Genomic DNA, 18,078 nt, shown 5'->3' with positions numbered 1-18,078 from the left:
ATTTGCCTTGCTGCCACCCACACCTCGTAGGGCCTTAGCAAGCTGTCTTATACCTACCCAAGTTTGACTATTTGTCCATCTAGCCTAGTATTATCTACTGTAACTGGCAGTGGCTCTCCAGGGCTTCAGACTGGTCTTTTGCAATAGGTTTTTAAACTGGAGATGCCAGGAATTGAACCTGGTGGTGGTGGTATTATTATTATTATTATTATTAAAAAATGTACACCACCCTTCATCCGAAGATCCCAGAGCTGTTCACAATAGAAAAATGCAAAGTATGGGATCTACCAATTTGCCATTGTTTCTTCATTCTCCCTACCTTCCTAGACTGGCTGAAGGAGGAGAAGGAAAGCACATGCAAGACCTATATAACTCAAGGAGAGACAGGGGATTCTGGCCATCTAAAATTTAAGAGCGCTGGTGACTTTGCATCATTTATTCCGAACATAAGATGTGGGAACCACTCCTGTACAAAGATCAACCATTTTAGGCTGGGTTGTGCAATGCTACAACCAGAGTATAAAGTTGTGATAGGCAGAGCCACTCTAAGACATTTTGCTGCTTGAGGCAAAGGACAAGGTGGTGCTTCCCATGACTTGGATGGAAGCCAACTGGAGTGGCAGTCAAATCTAGCTTCCACAAAAATGACCAGACAGCATCCTCCACTGTAACCAAGGGCAGCAGGGTAGCTCAGAGAGGGGAGTGGGGGAGCACAGGCTATGTGGTGCACACACAGCTCTGCCATCCAATATCTCACCACCATTCCTTCAGTACTTTGCTGCCTACTCCCCAGCCCCACTGGAGGTTGCTGCCCCACTTTGCCTAATGGTAAGTCTGGCTCTGGTGATAGGAAAGCAATCTTCCATGGAGACATGCCAATGTATAAACTTGCCCTGAAATTGAAGTATACAGGAATTACGGTAATTCACTTGGGCCAAAATCAAGACATACTTGGTCATGCTAAAGCCCCAATGAAATCAATAGGACAAGTTTGTTGTGCCTAATGTATATCCATTAATTTCAATGAGTTTTTAGTGTTGCAATCCTAGCCACAGAAGCAAGGCCTATTGTATTCATTGGGGCTTACTTCCATCTTAGTGGAGTTAGAGTTACTGCCTAATCATCTCTGAGATTTAGGTCATTATGCATTTGGGGTATTTCACACAAAGGTTGCCACCAATTGTGCATCAAACAGGGGCCAAAGCCACTCTCAACTCTCCACTGAGTGTCCATATATGATTGTATGTGTTTTTAAACTCATGCTTGTCACATAAATACTTACAAAAAATAAAACCCTTTGGCATTCACCTAAACTGTTTCCCAGCTAAGTGGATTTTAGAAAAGGTGCTCATTCATACCAACACATATAATAAGCTTTACCATTTAGTCCAGGAGTTGGGAGAATGCTTGTGGAACAGCTGTGCTTCCATTGGGCAGCCATCTTGTACTGTGAAGAGAGGAAATGATACTTTATAAACCAACTGTACTGTTGCACTGGCTGCCAGTATGCTACCAGGCCAGGTTTAAGGTCTTGCTGATGGTATATAAAATCCCAAACAACTTAGAAACAGCCTATTTGAGTGACAGTCTTATGCTCTATGTACCTGCTCTGTCACTGTAGCCTACTTTTTAAATATTTTTTATTAAGGATTTTCTTGGTTTACAAAAGTACATGCATTGTCTCTTTTCAGGTCATAGAATCGTTTCTACTGACCAGTTACATTCAGTGTGAGACACTGCTGTACGGGCTGGGGAAAAAGAGAAGGGGAGCGGGGGAAGAGGGTGTCGGGTGGTAAACTTACATTATTTTGCTTAGTGGGGGGAGCTTTGTGCCCGTGTCACTTGGGTAGGTTATTTTTCTATTCATTTATTATATTTCCTTGGTAATGAGTGAGGTTGGGGGGACACTGCAGTCTTCTTAAGAAGCACGTTTTACCCTGTTACATATTCCTGAGGTCTGATCCATGAACCCCTGCAAGCTAGGCCCTTTGCACCTACTTTGTGGAATTCCTACCCTCTGGCCATCTAAGAAGAGCCTACAGTGCATACAGTGCTAGATGCTTGCTTAAAACTTTCTTACACACACAAGCTTACTCTGTAGAGCAGGGGTCAGCAACCTTTTCCAGCCGTGGGCTGGTCCACCGTCCCTCAGACCTTGTGGTGGGCTTGACTATATTTTTTTTTTTGGGGGGGGGGGAATGAACGAATTCCTATGCCCCACAAATAACCCAAAGATGCATTTTAAATAAAAGGACACATTCTACTTATGTAAAAACACGCTGATGCCTGGACTGTCTGCAGGCCGGATTGAGAAGGCAACTGGGCCACATCTGGCCCCCGGGCCTTAGGTTGCCTACCCCTGCTGTAGAGTGACCCAGCCATGTTATCGATACTTCTGAAGATACTTTATCATTTTCTTGTTTTTTATTTTGTGTCTATTTTAAATCTTAAAAGGTATGGTATTTTATATGTTGAGTGGTACAGAAATTCCTACAAATCAATCAAACAAACAAACAAAGGAGTTTGAGGATAAAAATGCAGAGTGGGTCAAACTGTACATTGTGTTAAATGCATGGTGTACAACTAGATCTTTCCCCCCTCTTTCAAATTTAATGCTAAGTGTTGGAACCCTTGATTTTCTTTTCTTTTCAGAGTTTATTTATGTTCAAAAGAATACAAAATTTAAAGAAAAGCTATAAAACATGGAATTCTTGGATATATCTCTTATACTAGTTGAGGTTCTCAGGCTCCTCCCCAGCTGTGATCCTGATGAAAATCCAACCTGCCAACAGTACTCCAATTACTTGTGTGTATGTGTATGTGAAGCTTCTGTAGGCACCAAGAGCTTTTTTCCTAAGGCTACTGCAGCACGAGGGGGATTTTAATCAGAAGCCCCTCCCTGTGCTCATGGGGGGGGGGGGTCCGTCCACACTAAATATTACATTTTCAAAAACCCAGACATAATTACACACTATATACAACATTACATGTAGTTTGACCCTAATTTGATGGAGTGGTGTCACCACAAGGCAGGGAATTTTGAGAAAGGAGAGAATGTCTGGCTGCTGTGGGAGGACTATGGCTTCTGTTCAGAGATACCTTAAACTTTTTTTATGGATTTGATGATAACCCACTTCTTTTTACTGTATATTTTATATTAGGGTAGTGCTGCTGATATGATCCACCTTAGATCAGGCCATGGTACAGGTCTAGGTCACAACCTACTAAATGAAGATTAGTGAAATGACAAACCTATTACAAGTCTATCTCTGTTTCATACCAGTTTCATTGCTGTGGCTTTTCTCAAAGATTGCTAAAAACTGTGCTTTGACAAGACTTCTCTGCCAAAATGAGATCACCACCTTCCCTCAAAGAAATACAATTCCCAGGATTCACTGGGGACAGGGAATGACTATTAGATCATTTTAATTCTGTGACGCAGATATGCTCATAGCAGTCTCTCAAAGCAGAGATGAATATTAATTTGAAGCTTGAAGCTTTGTGGCTATATCAGAAGGTGGTGAGTACATCTCTAAAATCCCAGAAGGAAAACATACATAGCAAGGTCTAGCGACACAATTTGGCTATCAAACCAAGCTGCTATGCGTAATTTTGCAAATGTCTACAACAGATCAGGAGTGATTCCTACCATTGCTTTCAAAAGACTTGTCAGATGAAGGTATTTTGACAGCAAAGATGTCACTATGCCCAGCACTGTAAAGTAGCACATAAATTTCAAAGGCATCTCAGATAAGCAGCTTGGGGTATAAATTCAGTTATCCCTTCCACTGGTGGACGCAAGTGACATTTGTCTGGGTTGATGGGCTTGCAGAGCCCTCTCCAAGTACCAGTTGCTGGGGAACATCAGTGGGAGAAAGCTATTGCTCTCAGACTTCATGTCTCTCTTTTGGGTTTCCCAGAAGCATCTGGCCGGCAACACTGGGAAACAGGATGCTGGACTAAACAGGTTTTTTCTCTGATCCAGCAGGGCTACCTTTCAAGTTATCGAACAGGTATGTAAATACTGCTGCTGCTGCCGCCACCTTTGGCCACTCCCCTACTGCTGTTTTTTGGGAAAAGAGTACAGCAGGATTCACTCCCCAGCTACACTGGGACATATAGGTAAAATCAGGAGAGACACAGATGCAACGTGAAGGGATAGCTTTCAGATCGTGTGCAGAGCATTTAAATAACTAGGTTGATCCCAATTAGAAATTACTGTGAGGCTCATGCTAGCATAATAATGAATGCACTGAGCGCTGGAAAATGCATACCTCCTCCTTTTGGAAGTCCTTCTCAACAACATCCCACAGGCTTCTGTGCCCCTGCTGAAAAATGTTCCAGTCTGCAGCATTCGTCACCTGTGGCTCCTGGGCTAGTTTTGAGAGGTGTTTTGCCTGAAATGGTTTAAGTAGGTTCAAAAAGTGACTCTGAGACAGTATACTAGACAGGTGGCATGGGAAAATGGTGGTTTTGTTCCAGTGAATCACTATATTTAACTGGCTTTTCCATCTCTTTAAGAATCTGAGAATTTGAGATGCAGTAGCCAGAACTTGACAAGTGTGGTCACATATACCATGTGTTTCTTCTTCCTTCAACCTTTTATATAGCAAGCTTCCTTGGTGGAAAAGCTGAATAATATTTTAAACAGATAAAAGGGCTGTGTTTGAGAGAGAGAGAGGGGGGGGGGGGTAAAAGACAAAATGACATTCAAACCTACATTAACCTACATTAACACCGAGGAGAGCAAAGCAAGGGAAGGAATTGCAGCATACAGAACTCCTATCTGGGCCAGTCTTGCCTTTGCACATTGACTGGAATCCTGTCTGGCACTCACCAGCTTGCCTTGAACGGTGGCTAACTCCTCCAAAATTTTATCAGCAATACCACTGACCATGGCCTCAGTGACTGACTGCTGGATCTCCCTATCAAATAAGGGACAAAGCAGGGATATTAGCACAGAAAAGCACAAAGGAGAGATCCACTGTCTAGTAAGACTTTGGCACCAATAACTTGGGTTAGGATTTGGGAAATAAGGAGGCTGAGAAGTGAGATAAAGTGACTGCTAAGGCTCCCATGACTATGAGATGTTGGGTAAAGGGCCAGAAATGGGTGGGAGAAGAAGATTTCTCCCAGTTCTGACACCTGGGATATGTGTATTTTATGATGTAGCCTGTTGTCTAAACTGCTAATTTGTTTTAACTGTACTGTACTGTATTGTACTTTTTTCATTGCTGTAACCTGCCCTGGGATCTCAGAGTAAAGGGCATGTAAGATACCTAATAAATAATAACAATAATAATTGATATATGGATCCTGCTCTTGGGGAATGTGGTTATGGCCACAGGCTTAGGTATCTTTAAAATACTATCAGAAAAAAATATATGGATCAGTGGCCACTAGTCATCAGGGTTAAATGGAGCCTCCAAGTTTAGAGACAGGATGCACCTCGATTTCAGTTGCTTGGGATCTGTTAGTGAGTGAGGGCTGACACAGCAAGGCACTTCTTACATTCTTCATGAAGAAGTCTGGAAAACATTTTTAATAAATTATTTTATCTTTGAAAAATGAAAGAAGACATGCATCTAGAATGTGGTCCTATACTGTATGCCGCAAAAATGTGAAAATGTATACATTCCAAAGTTGATTGGAATGTATACAAATTTTAGAAGCTGAGGACAAAAAATAACCTTTTTAAAGCATCTTGGGGATTTTTATCTGGTGAGGTGCTGAGAATTCTCTGAAAAGCTACCCCCTCACAGAACTACAAATCCCAGAATTCCCTAGGAAAGAGGAATGTCTGTTTCATCAGTTTAATTCTGTGGTGTGACTATGCCCTAGGAGCCTAGACAGCTGTCAGAGAGATGTATCTGCATAGCAGAGAGTGACATGTAGAGGACATAAGATGCTGGCTTTTGCCTGAGCCATGGAAACAGTTCTGCAGACCCATATACCACACAAGAGGCTCAAGATTCTTACAGATATGAGGTTAAGCTGCCGATGGAGAACAGTACTTGTATGAAACAAAACAAATTCCTTCCAGTAGCACCTTAAAGACCAACTAAGTCAGTTCTTGGTATGAGCTTTCGTGTGCATGCACACTTCTTCAGATACACTGTGTATCTGAAGAAGTGTGCATGCACACGAAAGCTCATACCAAGAACTGACTTAGTTGTTCTTTAAGGTGCTACTGGAAGGAATTTGTTTTGTTTTGACTATGGCAGACCAACACGGCTACCTATCTGTAACTAGTACTTGTATGAAAAATAAAAAGGACAGTTCAGAGGCCCCCATCTACCCCAAATGTCTCTCTACTGAAAAGCTGTATGCCAGGAAGCAGGAATCTCAAGGAGAAACACAGCCAGCAGGCAAAACCTTTCTCTTTCTACTTCAGCGTTTAATGCTGAAGATTGAGTAGATGCTTCCAACCTAAACAGGCACTCTGGTGTGGCTTGAAGAGAAAGGTTAGTCCTGTCACCCACGTGAGCCTGCTGTACATCTCAGTCAAAAGCTGGTCAAGGAGCATCTTCTTTGGCACGCTGGCGATCAGGTGGTCCTGAAAGTCATTTTTCTGCATAAGTTTGGGGCACAAACTCTGAGTGGCAACCAATGAGGCATGCATGATGGTCTATGAAGAAAGTACAAGCAAGAAATAAATGTGGCATGAGGAGTCGTCAAAACCTGAAGTTTTATTACTTTCTACTTGGGAGCATGTTTGGGGAAGCCATTCACTGCAAGAGGTTCCAGGTCACCTTCCTCTAGTCTAAGGCTTTATATGTATATTTACAATATTTTTGGTGTTATTAATAAACAATGGAATTTAGGCATTTACACACATTTGCAAATCAAATTAAATACCTTTGTTGGTATCACAGTATAAAATATTTCAAGTCACTAGGGTAGTTAAAAGGACAAGGGTGAAGCTGTTGAAGGCAATAAGGTCACACTGTGATTGCGTGCACTTAGATATTCTGCTTCACCCTGTCTATTCCCCGAAAGGATGGTTCATTGGAATCCCATTCTGGTGAAATTGTGGCTAAAAAAGGAAGCTACTAAGGCAGTGATATCTGTGTCCTGATCTGTGAGGAGAAACCTCATTTGACTTTTCGGATTTATAGGCCAGAGGTCCAACTTTTTGCTTTTGTCATATTTGCATATCTTCTGATGGCCATAAAAGGTGCAAAGGTATGTTCACAGTACCTGTTAGCAGACAGAGTTTATATGCTGCAGCAGCAGTTAGCATCTTTGTCTCCACTTCAATTACAGACTTAATTCTGTCACCATATAGATTAAAACACTCTTTTAAAAAACAGAAGCAGAATTTCTCAGGAGGCTGATTTCTGTAGCACACACCAAAAGCTACAGTTGTGTGGTGCAAAACTGCAGACTTGGTCCATCTAAGCTCAATATTGTCTACTCTAACTGGCAGCAGCTCTCCAAAGTATTTTCCATCTCCTACTACTAGATGACTATGGAACTCTACCTACTTACCTGGATTTCACTGCTGCAAGTCTGAGAGACTTCTTCAATGAAACTCTCCAGCTTGTGCTGAAGCTTGCTTTTCTGGTGCACAGGGTTTCCTGCCTCATACAAAATAGGCAAAACCTGCAGGAAGAGAAAGGCTCTCATCAAGAATGGCTATTCAGTCCTTCTTTGCCACAGCAGTTTATCTGAAAGGCCACTGCTGAAGGCAGGTTGCCACCAGTAGGTTGCTGCCAAAGGGGGCTAGAGGAGGTTCATGGCTACCTTCTATATATTTAATAGATTGTAATCTATTACAATCTTTAATACTTGTAAAGAAATTGCGGTATCGGTTTTATTGCATTTGTGCATTTTATTTATGTTTGTAAACTGTCCAGAGGACATTGATTTTGTCAGTCTAGGCCACACAGAATGAGGTTGAGGGCTGTGTATGGCCCCCAAACTGCAGGTTGCCTACCTGTGTCCTATGAAAATGATGCATTCTTCCTGAATTTGTAATGAAAATTTAAAGGGCATCTTCAGTCACACCTGATATTCTGACTTTTGCCAGTGTTGCTTGGTTTGTGACACTGCCACAGGAAAACACATCCAGGTTAAAAATTAACTTGCAATCATGATCTGAGGCGCTTCTTCACGTGCCCCCTCCATGAGAGGTCCGGAGGGTGACAATACGAGAGCAGGCCTTTTCTGCAGTGGCTCCCCATTAGTGGAATGTTCTCCCCAGGGAGGCTCACATGGAGCGATCATTATATATCTATCTTTAGGTACTCAGCAACTTCCCTCTATAACCAGGTCTTTGGCCTTTAACTATCTGTGGCCGTTTTAGAAGAGGGCAGGTGTTACTGTTTTTAATGTATCTGTCTTTTTGACTGTAAGTTGCTTTGGGTTGTCCTGGGCAAGATAAAGTGATAACAAATTCAATTAATCATCACCATCAATTCTTAGTGGTTCATGACTGAGTTCCAAAACAAGAAAAGTAGCAAAGGGGAGGCTTGCAGACAGGTGTTTATTGTGGGATCAGTACTCCTCATGCAAGAAAGCTGTTTTTGTAGCATGTGCATGACATCACTGGCATCAAAATGCCAGCCTGCACCCCTCACTCCTGCTGATTTAATCTGGATGTGCCCTTTTAGGAGAAAATCTGGTATGTTAAAAAAAGTGTTTTGAACAACCTGTTTGCAGATTAAGCACCTGCCTGGAAAGCACCCTTAACACACATGAAGGAGAGCTCACACTGATTGAAAGGCTTGCATCCTTGATGGTCTCCTCTGCCCACAGGATGTCTGCTTTAACTTCCACATCTTGAACAGAGCTCAGCATTTCAATGCACTTATGCACAGACTGAGATGCATCCTTCAGTGCCTAGAATAGAGAGCAAGATGTGGGGCACCACTGTACCACCAGCACAAAAGTATAGCACTCCCTAGAATTCCAGTCTCTGTCAGCTGTATTGAGTCAGTATTAGCTCCAGGTTTTGGGGGCCTGTGGTCAGAGTGACCTCAGAGGGTCCCTCCCTGAAAAACCCCAACTTCTCATTGGTTGCTGCTGCTGCCCATTCACTGGTCCTGTCCCTCTGGGCCCAATTTGCAGCACTCTCCATAGAGAAAGGGAAAGGCAAGTGGAGGATGCTGCTCCTCCTTATTGGCTTTTGTTGGCCTGTACACTGGGAGAGGACAGATAAACCAACAGCAATGGCAAGGAAGAGGAACAGAAGGATCAGTGAGTTATGAGATACCCCTTAAGCCTGGAGTTGGCTGTAACTCTCTTAGCACCAATCCCTGCATCTGCAATGTGACAGCACTAATTCTTGTCAGAAAGTTTACCAGGATACAGTGCACGTGAAGCACTTAATGTTCTAATGTGCAGGTGCCAGCATTCTTGCCCCATTTAGATGCTTTCTGCCCTTTGGCCCTCTTCTACAGCACTTGACTTTTAAAGAGGTTGGCATGCAAGATTGGAGACGGACAAATCTCTCTATTTCAGGTTCCCTTATTTTCTTCCAATTTTAAGTTCAGTTCTCCACAACAGTTTGAAATTTCTTTTTTAAAAACAACCCTCACAATTTTTTATCAGCATTTTAGTGTGCATTTCTCCTAAGTTGCACATTTCTGTATGTAGCTTTGCCAAATGTACACATCTTTGCAAGCAATTTCCCCTGCTATATTTCTAATATTATTTTTATTAAGATATGCAATTTTATGCACACTACCCACATATGCATTTTTGTGCACATTACTTGGTAGGAGAATTGCATTCAAAATCTGGAGAAGTGCAAATTTTGTAGGCTAGCTGCATTTCTATTTGTTCATTGTTTCAGGGTGGTGCAAATACGTTTTCTTATTAAAATGTGAACAGAGCTGACTATGCAAGACGTAAGGCTATGAAGGTAGGCGAAGATCCAAGGGTTCCCACCTGTGCAGAAGAGCTGGCTGTACTGTCTGGCTGTAACCGGCATCTCTCCTTGGGCAAGGTCTCTTGAATCTGATTCCTTGCGAGGTAAGACTGTATCTGCAGCATGCAAAAGAGGCATGGCTCACATGACCCTCATTTCTATGGCCTCCCAAAGAGTAGATGCATTTACTCAGCAGCACTGAGTAACATATGATCAGCATACTGGAGCACATACGGCATGCTAACATTCATTCAGCACATACCTATCAGTTGGGTTCTAATTCAAGATTGATCTAGAGTGCTCCCCCATTCAGATCAGTACCCCCATTCCTATGCTTTTTTACCTTGTGCACAACTTCCTCCATTTTCTCTGGATGGCTTCGCTGAGCCTGGGCCACATCAGTTATGGGCAAGGGCATAGCTTTTAGAGTAAAATTCCTGAGGAACAAGCATTGTTTCATTAGATGTCCCTAGGCTACTAAGGACTCCCAAAATAATTCACAACAGTAGTCAGGCTATTTCCCAATTAAAGTGAAACCAGTAGATGCTGTAACAAAACTTTGCAGTGGAGTACTCCTCTTATGTTCATTTCAATTCAGGTCACAGGTGATCTGAATTTCTTCATAAGATATAATTCAGTTGTTTCCCACTGGAACCTCCCTTTGAAGTTCCTTTATTTGAGAATGGCCACTTCCAGAACATCCTGAGCAGCTGAAATGTTATTTCTCTGGTTTTTAAAATATCATTTCTGATGTCTGATTTGCATTCATTTATTACAGGCTTCCTCAAACTCAGCCCTCCAGATGTTTTTGGCCTACAACTCCCATGACCCCTAGCTAGCAGGACCAGTGGTCAGGGATGATGGGAATTGTAGTCTCAAAACATCTGGAGGGCCGAGGTTGAGGAAGCCTGCTTGTCCTATGTAGAATGCTGAAGGTACCCAATGGTAGCATATGGGGCTTTTTTCAGCCAGAACTCACCAGAATGCAGTTCTGACACCTCTCAGGTGGGCACTATTGTCATTACAAATTCATGGAGAGTTCTGACACCTCTTTTTCTAGAAAAATAGCACTGGTGGCATATATCATATAGGAAGATGAGTGAGTGAATAAACCCTTGATGTTTTGTCTGACATTATTGGGTCCTGAAATGGCATTGCCAAAGTTATTTATGCGGAAAGAGTTGGCACTTGGACCGGGATTCTCTTATTCCAAAGAAGAACAGAATTTGTCTGCAGAGCCTCCAGGATGGCATCAAGAGAGCACAGCGATGAGGTACCTACCTTAGCAAGGCACGAGTAACATCAAGGAATCCACACAATGTTGTGTTGTTCCTGTCCCAAATTAACGTCCTAAAAGCAGATGAGAAGGGAAGACGGTTCACTTGAAGCACACCAAGCTCTAATATATAGACAATAGAAGCATTTCTAAGAAGAATCTTTGCTTTCCTTTTTTATTTAAAGCATGTGTACCCAGCTCTAAATTTCAGAGACATAATAGAAATTAAAACTTAGCATCAAAAGTTTATTAAAAAAACTTTGTGTCAAGGTATCCAAAAAGTTCTCAGGAAAGCTGCATTGCGTGATCCAAGCCACACATTGTATTAGCAAACCTATGGCCTCAGCCCCATATCTGCCAATGTAACAGGAAATTTAGTGACATGGAAATTAAGAAGGGAAACCCTTTTCATGCTTGCTGACACTCCTGCAAATTCCTTCCCAGAGGGCCTTCTCAGTAGTGGTGCCCGCCCTGTGGAACGCCCTCCCATCAGATGTCAAAGAGATAAAGAATTACCTGACGTTCAGAAGACATCTTAAGGCAGCCCTGTTCAGGGATGTTTTTAATATGTAATGCTGTATTGTTTTTAATACTGATTGGGAGCCGCCCAGAGTGGCTGGGGAAACTCAGCCAGATGGGCGGGGTATAAATAATAAATTATTATTATTATTATTATTCCCCACAGCTATTTCCCCTACAGCTGGTTCCACTTCAAGTTTAACGGCCCAGCAGGGCAGAACCTTTAAATATGACCCAGAGCGGACGCACTTACAGGGGAGAATTATCACCAGAGGGAGAAGGATCAATCTTCACTCTTTCTAACTAATTCTCCTGCAAATAGCACCCAACACTCACATGAACATTATGAAGAGAAGAGTCAGCCGGGAACCCTGTGTTTCCCTAGTAACATCTAATTTGTCCCTACCAAATATGCAAAATACAACCATGTGCATTTATTTCAGCCTTCCCCAACATTATGCCCTCTGTATGTTTTGGACTGGAGCATATATTGGCTGTGGCTGATGGAATCTGTAATCCAAAACGTGGAGGGCACCAGTTGGGGGCAGGGGCAGGGTGCAAAAAGTAAGAAACAGAAGCCCCACTCTATGACAACTCCTGCTCAGACCCAGGAGTGTAGATTTTTTAAACAAAAGGAACTATACCTTCACATGACACATATGGTTATGACTCAGACTTGTTACCCCTTTAAAAAAAAGAATTAGACACTTTCCTAAAAGGGAAAAGATCTCACGGCTGCAATAGCCAAATGAAGCCTCTGTGTTCAGAAGCAGTATTTCATCAATTACCAGATGGTGAGGGAAAACACAGGAAATGGCTATCCTGTCTGAGGAGAAAACATAGCTCAGTGGAAGAGCATGTGTTTTGCATGGAGTATGTTACAAACTGAATCCCTGGAATCTCCATTTAAAGGATTTCAGGTGGCAAGTGATGGGAAAGATTCTTCTTTGCCTGAGATGCTGGATAGCCACTTCCAGTCAGAGAAGCCCAGCCTTCTCCAACCTGGTGTCCTCCAGATGTTTTCAACTTCAACTCCCATCAGCCCCAGTCAGCACAACATGGGGCTGATGGGAGTTGTAGTCCAAATTTTCTGGAGGGCATCAGACTGGGATAGGCTGGAGTGGACAATACTGGGCTAGAATAGAAACAGTAATGTATGGCAGGTTCACATGTCCATTTGAGCTTCTAAAGGAACCTGGTTAATCACCATCAGAATAGAATAAAGTGGTACCTTGGGTTACAGACGCTAATTTTTAAAAAATCTTCATCAAAACCCACCAGCATTTTAAGCGTTTATTTCTAATAATATACACAATTTTGCCACACAATTTTGCCAAATATACACATTTTTTGCAAAGCAATTTGTATGTGATTTCCAATAATATATACATTTGTGTGCACACTTTACCCCATTATATCCACTTTTTTACACATTACTTGGCTGGAGAACTGCATTGCAAAATTCAGAAAAGTGTGAATTTCAAAGGATGATTGTATTTTGGTTTGCGTCTTGATTCAAAAGTGAAAATTAGGTAAGTTCCCCTTTAAGTGTGAACTGAATCAAATTTCTCCCCTATCCCCAACTTCAATTCACATATCCACCTACACACACCTATGCAAGTGAAAGAAATTAAGTGAACGCACCTGAGCGTTGTGTTCACTGACAAAGCTTTTGCCAGTATTTTGGCACCCACGTCTCCCATAGCATTACCACTGATGTCCAGCATGACAAGACAACTGCTCCTGCTTCTCAAGCCATCTAGGATAACACTGGTTCCCAGTTTCAGGCGAGATTCTGCCACTGATAGGGATTCGACAGACTGAAATAAAATCAGGGAACAACGTGGCAGAGACGCCAAGACACTAATAACCATGTTGCTTGTTTGCAGAAGGCATGGAACACACAAACACACAGTGCCAAGTCTATGACAAAGATCATTCAATGGACAATAGTGACTATGGACAAATAGTCCATCCCTATGTGGTAAGGTTAAAATAAGTGGAAATTAGGCAGACAACAGGAAGCTCCACTGAGTTGTGAGAGCATGTGCTTACCAGAAATAATTAAGGATTTCAAAGTTTGACCAAAGCATGCTAATACACAGGTACTGAACTTAGAACTCCATACTTACACAGTCATCATCTTGAGTTAGCTGAACAATTCGGTGCAAAGCATCAGCTAGGGTCTCCCTAGGAGAAAGAAGTAGAAAGCCCACTAATTTTCCTGGTCTGAATCTGATTAATATATAGGCGATTAGTGGGTTCCTGTTGTGTCACATTGGTTTACTAGATTCATAAAAAGATAAAGGGACCCCTGACAGTTAAGTCCAGTCGCGAATGACTCTGGGGTTGTGGCGCTCATCTTGCTTTACTGGCTGAGGGAACCGGCGTTTGTCTGCAGACAGTTTTTTCCGGGTCATGTGGCCAGCATGACTAAGCCACTTCTGGCAAAACCAGAGCAGCGAGAATACTTTATCGAGAAACTTCAACAGGAGCAAAACATTGCCACAATGTTCTTGACTGGGACTGGAATAATACTTAGATCTTATGTAATCTGCATTGGCTGCCTGTGATCTTCAGTCAGCTCAATTTCAGGTGTTGCTTTTGAACTTTAAACCCCTGAATGGCTTAAGACGCTGCACTATCAAGGACTACCTTCTTCCATATGTGCCTCCACATAAGCTCTGTTCAATATCTGTGGCATTAATCTAGATGCCATTGATGAATGAAGCTTGACTGGCATCCAGTAGGCATAGGGTCTAATCAATGGTGGTGACAATTTTATGGAATATCCTTCCCAAAGAGGTTCATTGGGCCGCTATACCCTAGACCAGCAGTGAGGAACCTGTGACCCTCCAGATGTTGTTTGATTCAAACTTTGTCAGCCCCACCCAGAATGTCCCATGGCAAGTGATGATGATGGGAGTTGTACGCTGAAGGGTTGCAATCCCCCCACATGCTCTAGGCATTTGGTTGATTTGGCTCTGCTTTCAGAATATTAACCTGAGTTTTTGTAGTGCTGTTCTGTATGGCAACCAGTTATGTTGTGTGCAGGTTTTTGGTGGTGGCGTTTTTTTGCTATCCCTGCTGTTATTTTTATTAGTCTGTTCTTCTGTATTTTGCAGTGCGTGGTACTTCTATCATGTCTTTATTGCTTTCAGCTTATGAGTTGCTTTGGGTTTGCCTCTAGGTATGGAAATGCAGGCTCAAAACTTAAAAGCAAGCAAATAAATAAAAAAACATAGCCTAGGTATGTAAAAAATTCTTTCAACTCTCACATGTATGTATTAATACTAGTATTTAACTTTTTTAAAATTACCAACAGAGTGTTAAATGCTTACCTGGACCGGATATTAAAGTTTTTTCCTAGTGCAACATGCTTGATGGATCTGCTTCTACCAATGGCCAGCACCAGTGTCACCATGTCAGAATCAAAGCCTGCAGAAAGAGTAGCTGTGTATGCATGGGTACCTCATGGGTGCAGGTAGGGGTCCTGCAAGGCTGATTGGTCACAGGCAAGCAAGGGCCTCCACCAAAACAGATTATTAAACACTAGATTTGATATAATTCAGACACAGGAAGGTGAGGCAGGCTTGTGAAACCTTATAAGAAACAACACTTAGATCAGGGGGCTAATCTGTGGCCCTCCAGATGCTGTTGGACTTCCACCAACTCCAGCCAGCATGGCCAAGGGTCAGGAGTGATGGGAGTTGTAGTCCAACATCTGGAGGGCCAAAGGTTACCTACTTTTGCTTTAGATTCCAGTAAACCAGCAAAGACCTTGATTCTAATTGGTGTGCTCTTTTGGTGTGTTTGCTCTTTTGGTGGGATATACATCAGGCCCCTTTATGGGATGTTAAACGTGGCTGAGAACTTTTAACATACCACAAAGAAAAGACCACCCACAGATCCTAATCTAATACAGAGTATGTATTATTCAGATAAGCCTAGATTGGCAAGGAAGGGGACACAAAGAGCTAGAGAGCACACAGTCTCCCTCAGTCTTAAGGACAGAGGCCGTCTAAGGAACTAATAGACTTACCATTGTCGGATAAATTCAACTCCTTGATTGAGCTGGCATCTGAAACAAGATCCTGGATCACCTGGGCACCTGCTGATTTCAGCTTTAATATGAAGACAATTCATACATATTCAAAAATAGTAAAAACATAAAAAAATAAGAACAACTCTGTCAGATCAGAGCTATTTTGATTTCTTGGTTTTGATATGCTGAGGTGTCAATTTTTATTGGCAATATTTATTAAGAAAATTAAATAGAGCCCTGCTGAATTAGACCAAATACCTAAATAGTCCAACATTCCATTTCTCACGGTGGTCAACCACATGCATGACTCGCAGAAGCCCACAAACAGGGCAACAGCCCTCTTCCACTGTTGATTCCCAGCAACTGGTATTCATGCCACTTCTGATATAGTCATCAAGTCTAGCAAGCCAAAACGGCTACCTTTACTTTTTGTATCACTTGGAAAATACTGGATTTAGCCATTCAACAGTGGAAACCTAAGCTAGAGAAAGAGAACCTTAAACCACATGAATCTAGTGATTTATTATCTGAGGAAATAGTCCTTTCAGCTGCTAGGTAAAGCCACCCACTTTGGCTTCTACTGAATTTTTACCTAGTACATCACCTAAAATGGTATTTCCACCTTGGTTAATATTAAATCTGATTCATAAGAAATGAACCATGTCTCAGATAACTGTAACACAAACTTCATATCATCTGCCCCTTTTCCTACATGTTCTTCAAACCTCTCTAGCAACTTTTATTAGGTACACTTTTTTTGGGAGGGGTGTCCCTTCTTACCTCACAGCTACTGAGGTCCAGGTGCAGACCACTCAATTGGTGGTTATATGCCAAGGCCTGCAGCAAAGCTCTGTAACAAACCAGAAAGGAAACAAGATAGGGAGCCACTGGCAGAGGAAGATGAGTGTGGGGGGAGCACACTGCCCCTGGCAGCGTGATCCTGGTAGGGTGCCATCGTGGCTGCCCCCCCCCCCCCGCGCTGGGTGCCACACCCCCAGGACATGTGCCAGCCCTGCCCCTGCCTGCTCTCCGCCACTGTAGGGAGCAGCTCTAACTGCCAGGTGTCATGGGGGGAACCTGGTTCTGCATCTTCTCCCCTTCCACTATAGATTTGACTCCATCCCAAAATGCTTCATTTAATCCCTAATAGCTCACCACTTGGCTTCTTTGAACCCAAAAAGGATAAGAATTACTTTGTGTTGGATCAGATCAAAAGTTCAGCTAGTCCAGCACTGTACAACAGCCACCCTCTGCTGTTGCCTTCCAGCAAGCTGGTATTCAGTGATAGGCTGCCTCTAACCATGGAGATTCCAAACAAACACCATGGATTTGTTTCCTTCTCAATGGATTTGTCAACCCCCCCTTTATGCATTCTGTGGCAAATCCATAAATTAATGTGTGTGTTACGGAATTCATCTCGATTATGCCTCATTCCTTCATGCCCACTCAGCTAAGAAACAGTCAAGTATACCTTTCTGTGCCTGTCCAGCAATTTTTCTTCTTTTGATATTATTATTAGTTACCTTCTCATATTTACTTGTTCATATTGGCTGCATTCAGATGAAACACTAACCCACAGTTTAGTGTTATGAGAATGAGCCTAACCTCCTCCAGAGCTCATGTACTTCTCTCCCCCTCCTCTTCTCTCCTCTTGCAGTGCAGCTGTAAGGAGGAGATTGGAAGTTTTATTTCCAATTACTTCAGAACCCTAAACTGTGGTTAATTTTAACTATGGTTGGTTGAAACAAGCCAGCTTCATAAGCTATGGTTGGTGTGAAGTTGGGTTCCCCCCCCCCAAACAAGCCAAAAAAGATTAGCCACAGTTAGTTTGATTTAGATGGCATGACAAGTGATGTGTCATCAAAAATGGAAGTGAAAGCTTCTTAATTCCTTGCAGCTACACCAAAGAATGAGAAGGGAAGAGAGTGTAAGACTGGAGAATGTCCTGGTGTATTCCCATCACAATAATTTGCTGTTCATCACAACATCCAAACACAGCCATTAATTTGCTTTGCATGAGGTTATTTTCATCCTTATAGTAGTTCTTCAATATAGATCACTCATTTACAAACGAGGGACCAAAGCTGGAAGAACAATTAATTACACAAGACTCCAACAACCTATGGCAGATAAGGGACTTGAATCCAGATCACATTCAATATTCTCTCTCTCTCTCTCCCCCTCCCCTAATGGGAGCCAGCTAAAAACAATGATTTACCCCTCACCTCAAAGCCTCTGTTGGTAACTTGGTTCCAGCCAATGAAACATGTTGGAGAGCAGAGGCTTTGCTGAAGAAATTGCTGATTCCAACAGGAACATCATTGTTCTTTCTGAAAAGAAATACAGCAACTTAAGTTCTATGGG

At 42.4% G+C, this 18,078-nt stretch overlaps 1 protein-coding gene across 2 annotated transcripts in view; it reads right to left on the bottom strand.

Annotated features, from left to right (window-relative positions):
• Positions 1–18,078, bottom strand: part of CARMIL2 (capping protein regulator and myosin 1 linker 2) — a 68,895-nt gene that overhangs the window by 21,700 nt on the left and 29,117 nt on the right. For both annotated transcript variants that reach the window (XM_081871781.1, XM_081871782.1), the window contains 15 exons: positions 17,940–18,044; positions 16,495–16,564; positions 15,712–15,793; positions 15,011–15,107; positions 13,802–13,859; positions 13,314–13,489; positions 11,156–11,224; positions 10,218–10,311; positions 9,895–9,990; positions 8,716–8,844; positions 7,492–7,605; positions 6,483–6,628; positions 4,838–4,925; positions 4,275–4,397; positions 1,381–1,447 (listed from right to left, as the gene is read on the bottom strand). In XM_081871781.1, the coding sequence (XP_081727907.1) occupies positions 1,381–1,447; positions 4,275–4,397; positions 4,838–4,925; positions 6,483–6,628; positions 7,492–7,605; positions 8,716–8,844; positions 9,895–9,990; positions 10,218–10,311; positions 11,156–11,224; positions 13,314–13,489; positions 13,802–13,859; positions 15,011–15,107; positions 15,712–15,793; positions 16,495–16,564; positions 17,940–18,044 (1,514 nt within the window). The remainder of the gene's footprint in view (positions 1–1,380; positions 1,448–4,274; positions 4,398–4,837; positions 4,926–6,482; positions 6,629–7,491; positions 7,606–8,715; positions 8,845–9,894; positions 9,991–10,217; positions 10,312–11,155; positions 11,225–13,313; positions 13,490–13,801; positions 13,860–15,010; positions 15,108–15,711; positions 15,794–16,494; positions 16,565–17,939; positions 18,045–18,078) is intronic.

The sequence above is a fragment of the Podarcis erhardii genome (assembly GCF_964252035.2).
Source record: "Podarcis erhardii genome assembly, chromosome: 7".
Lineage (NCBI taxonomy): Eukaryota > Metazoa > Chordata > Lepidosauria > Squamata > Lacertidae > Podarcis > Podarcis erhardii.
This window is presented reverse-complemented; position numbering and strand designations above follow the sequence as displayed.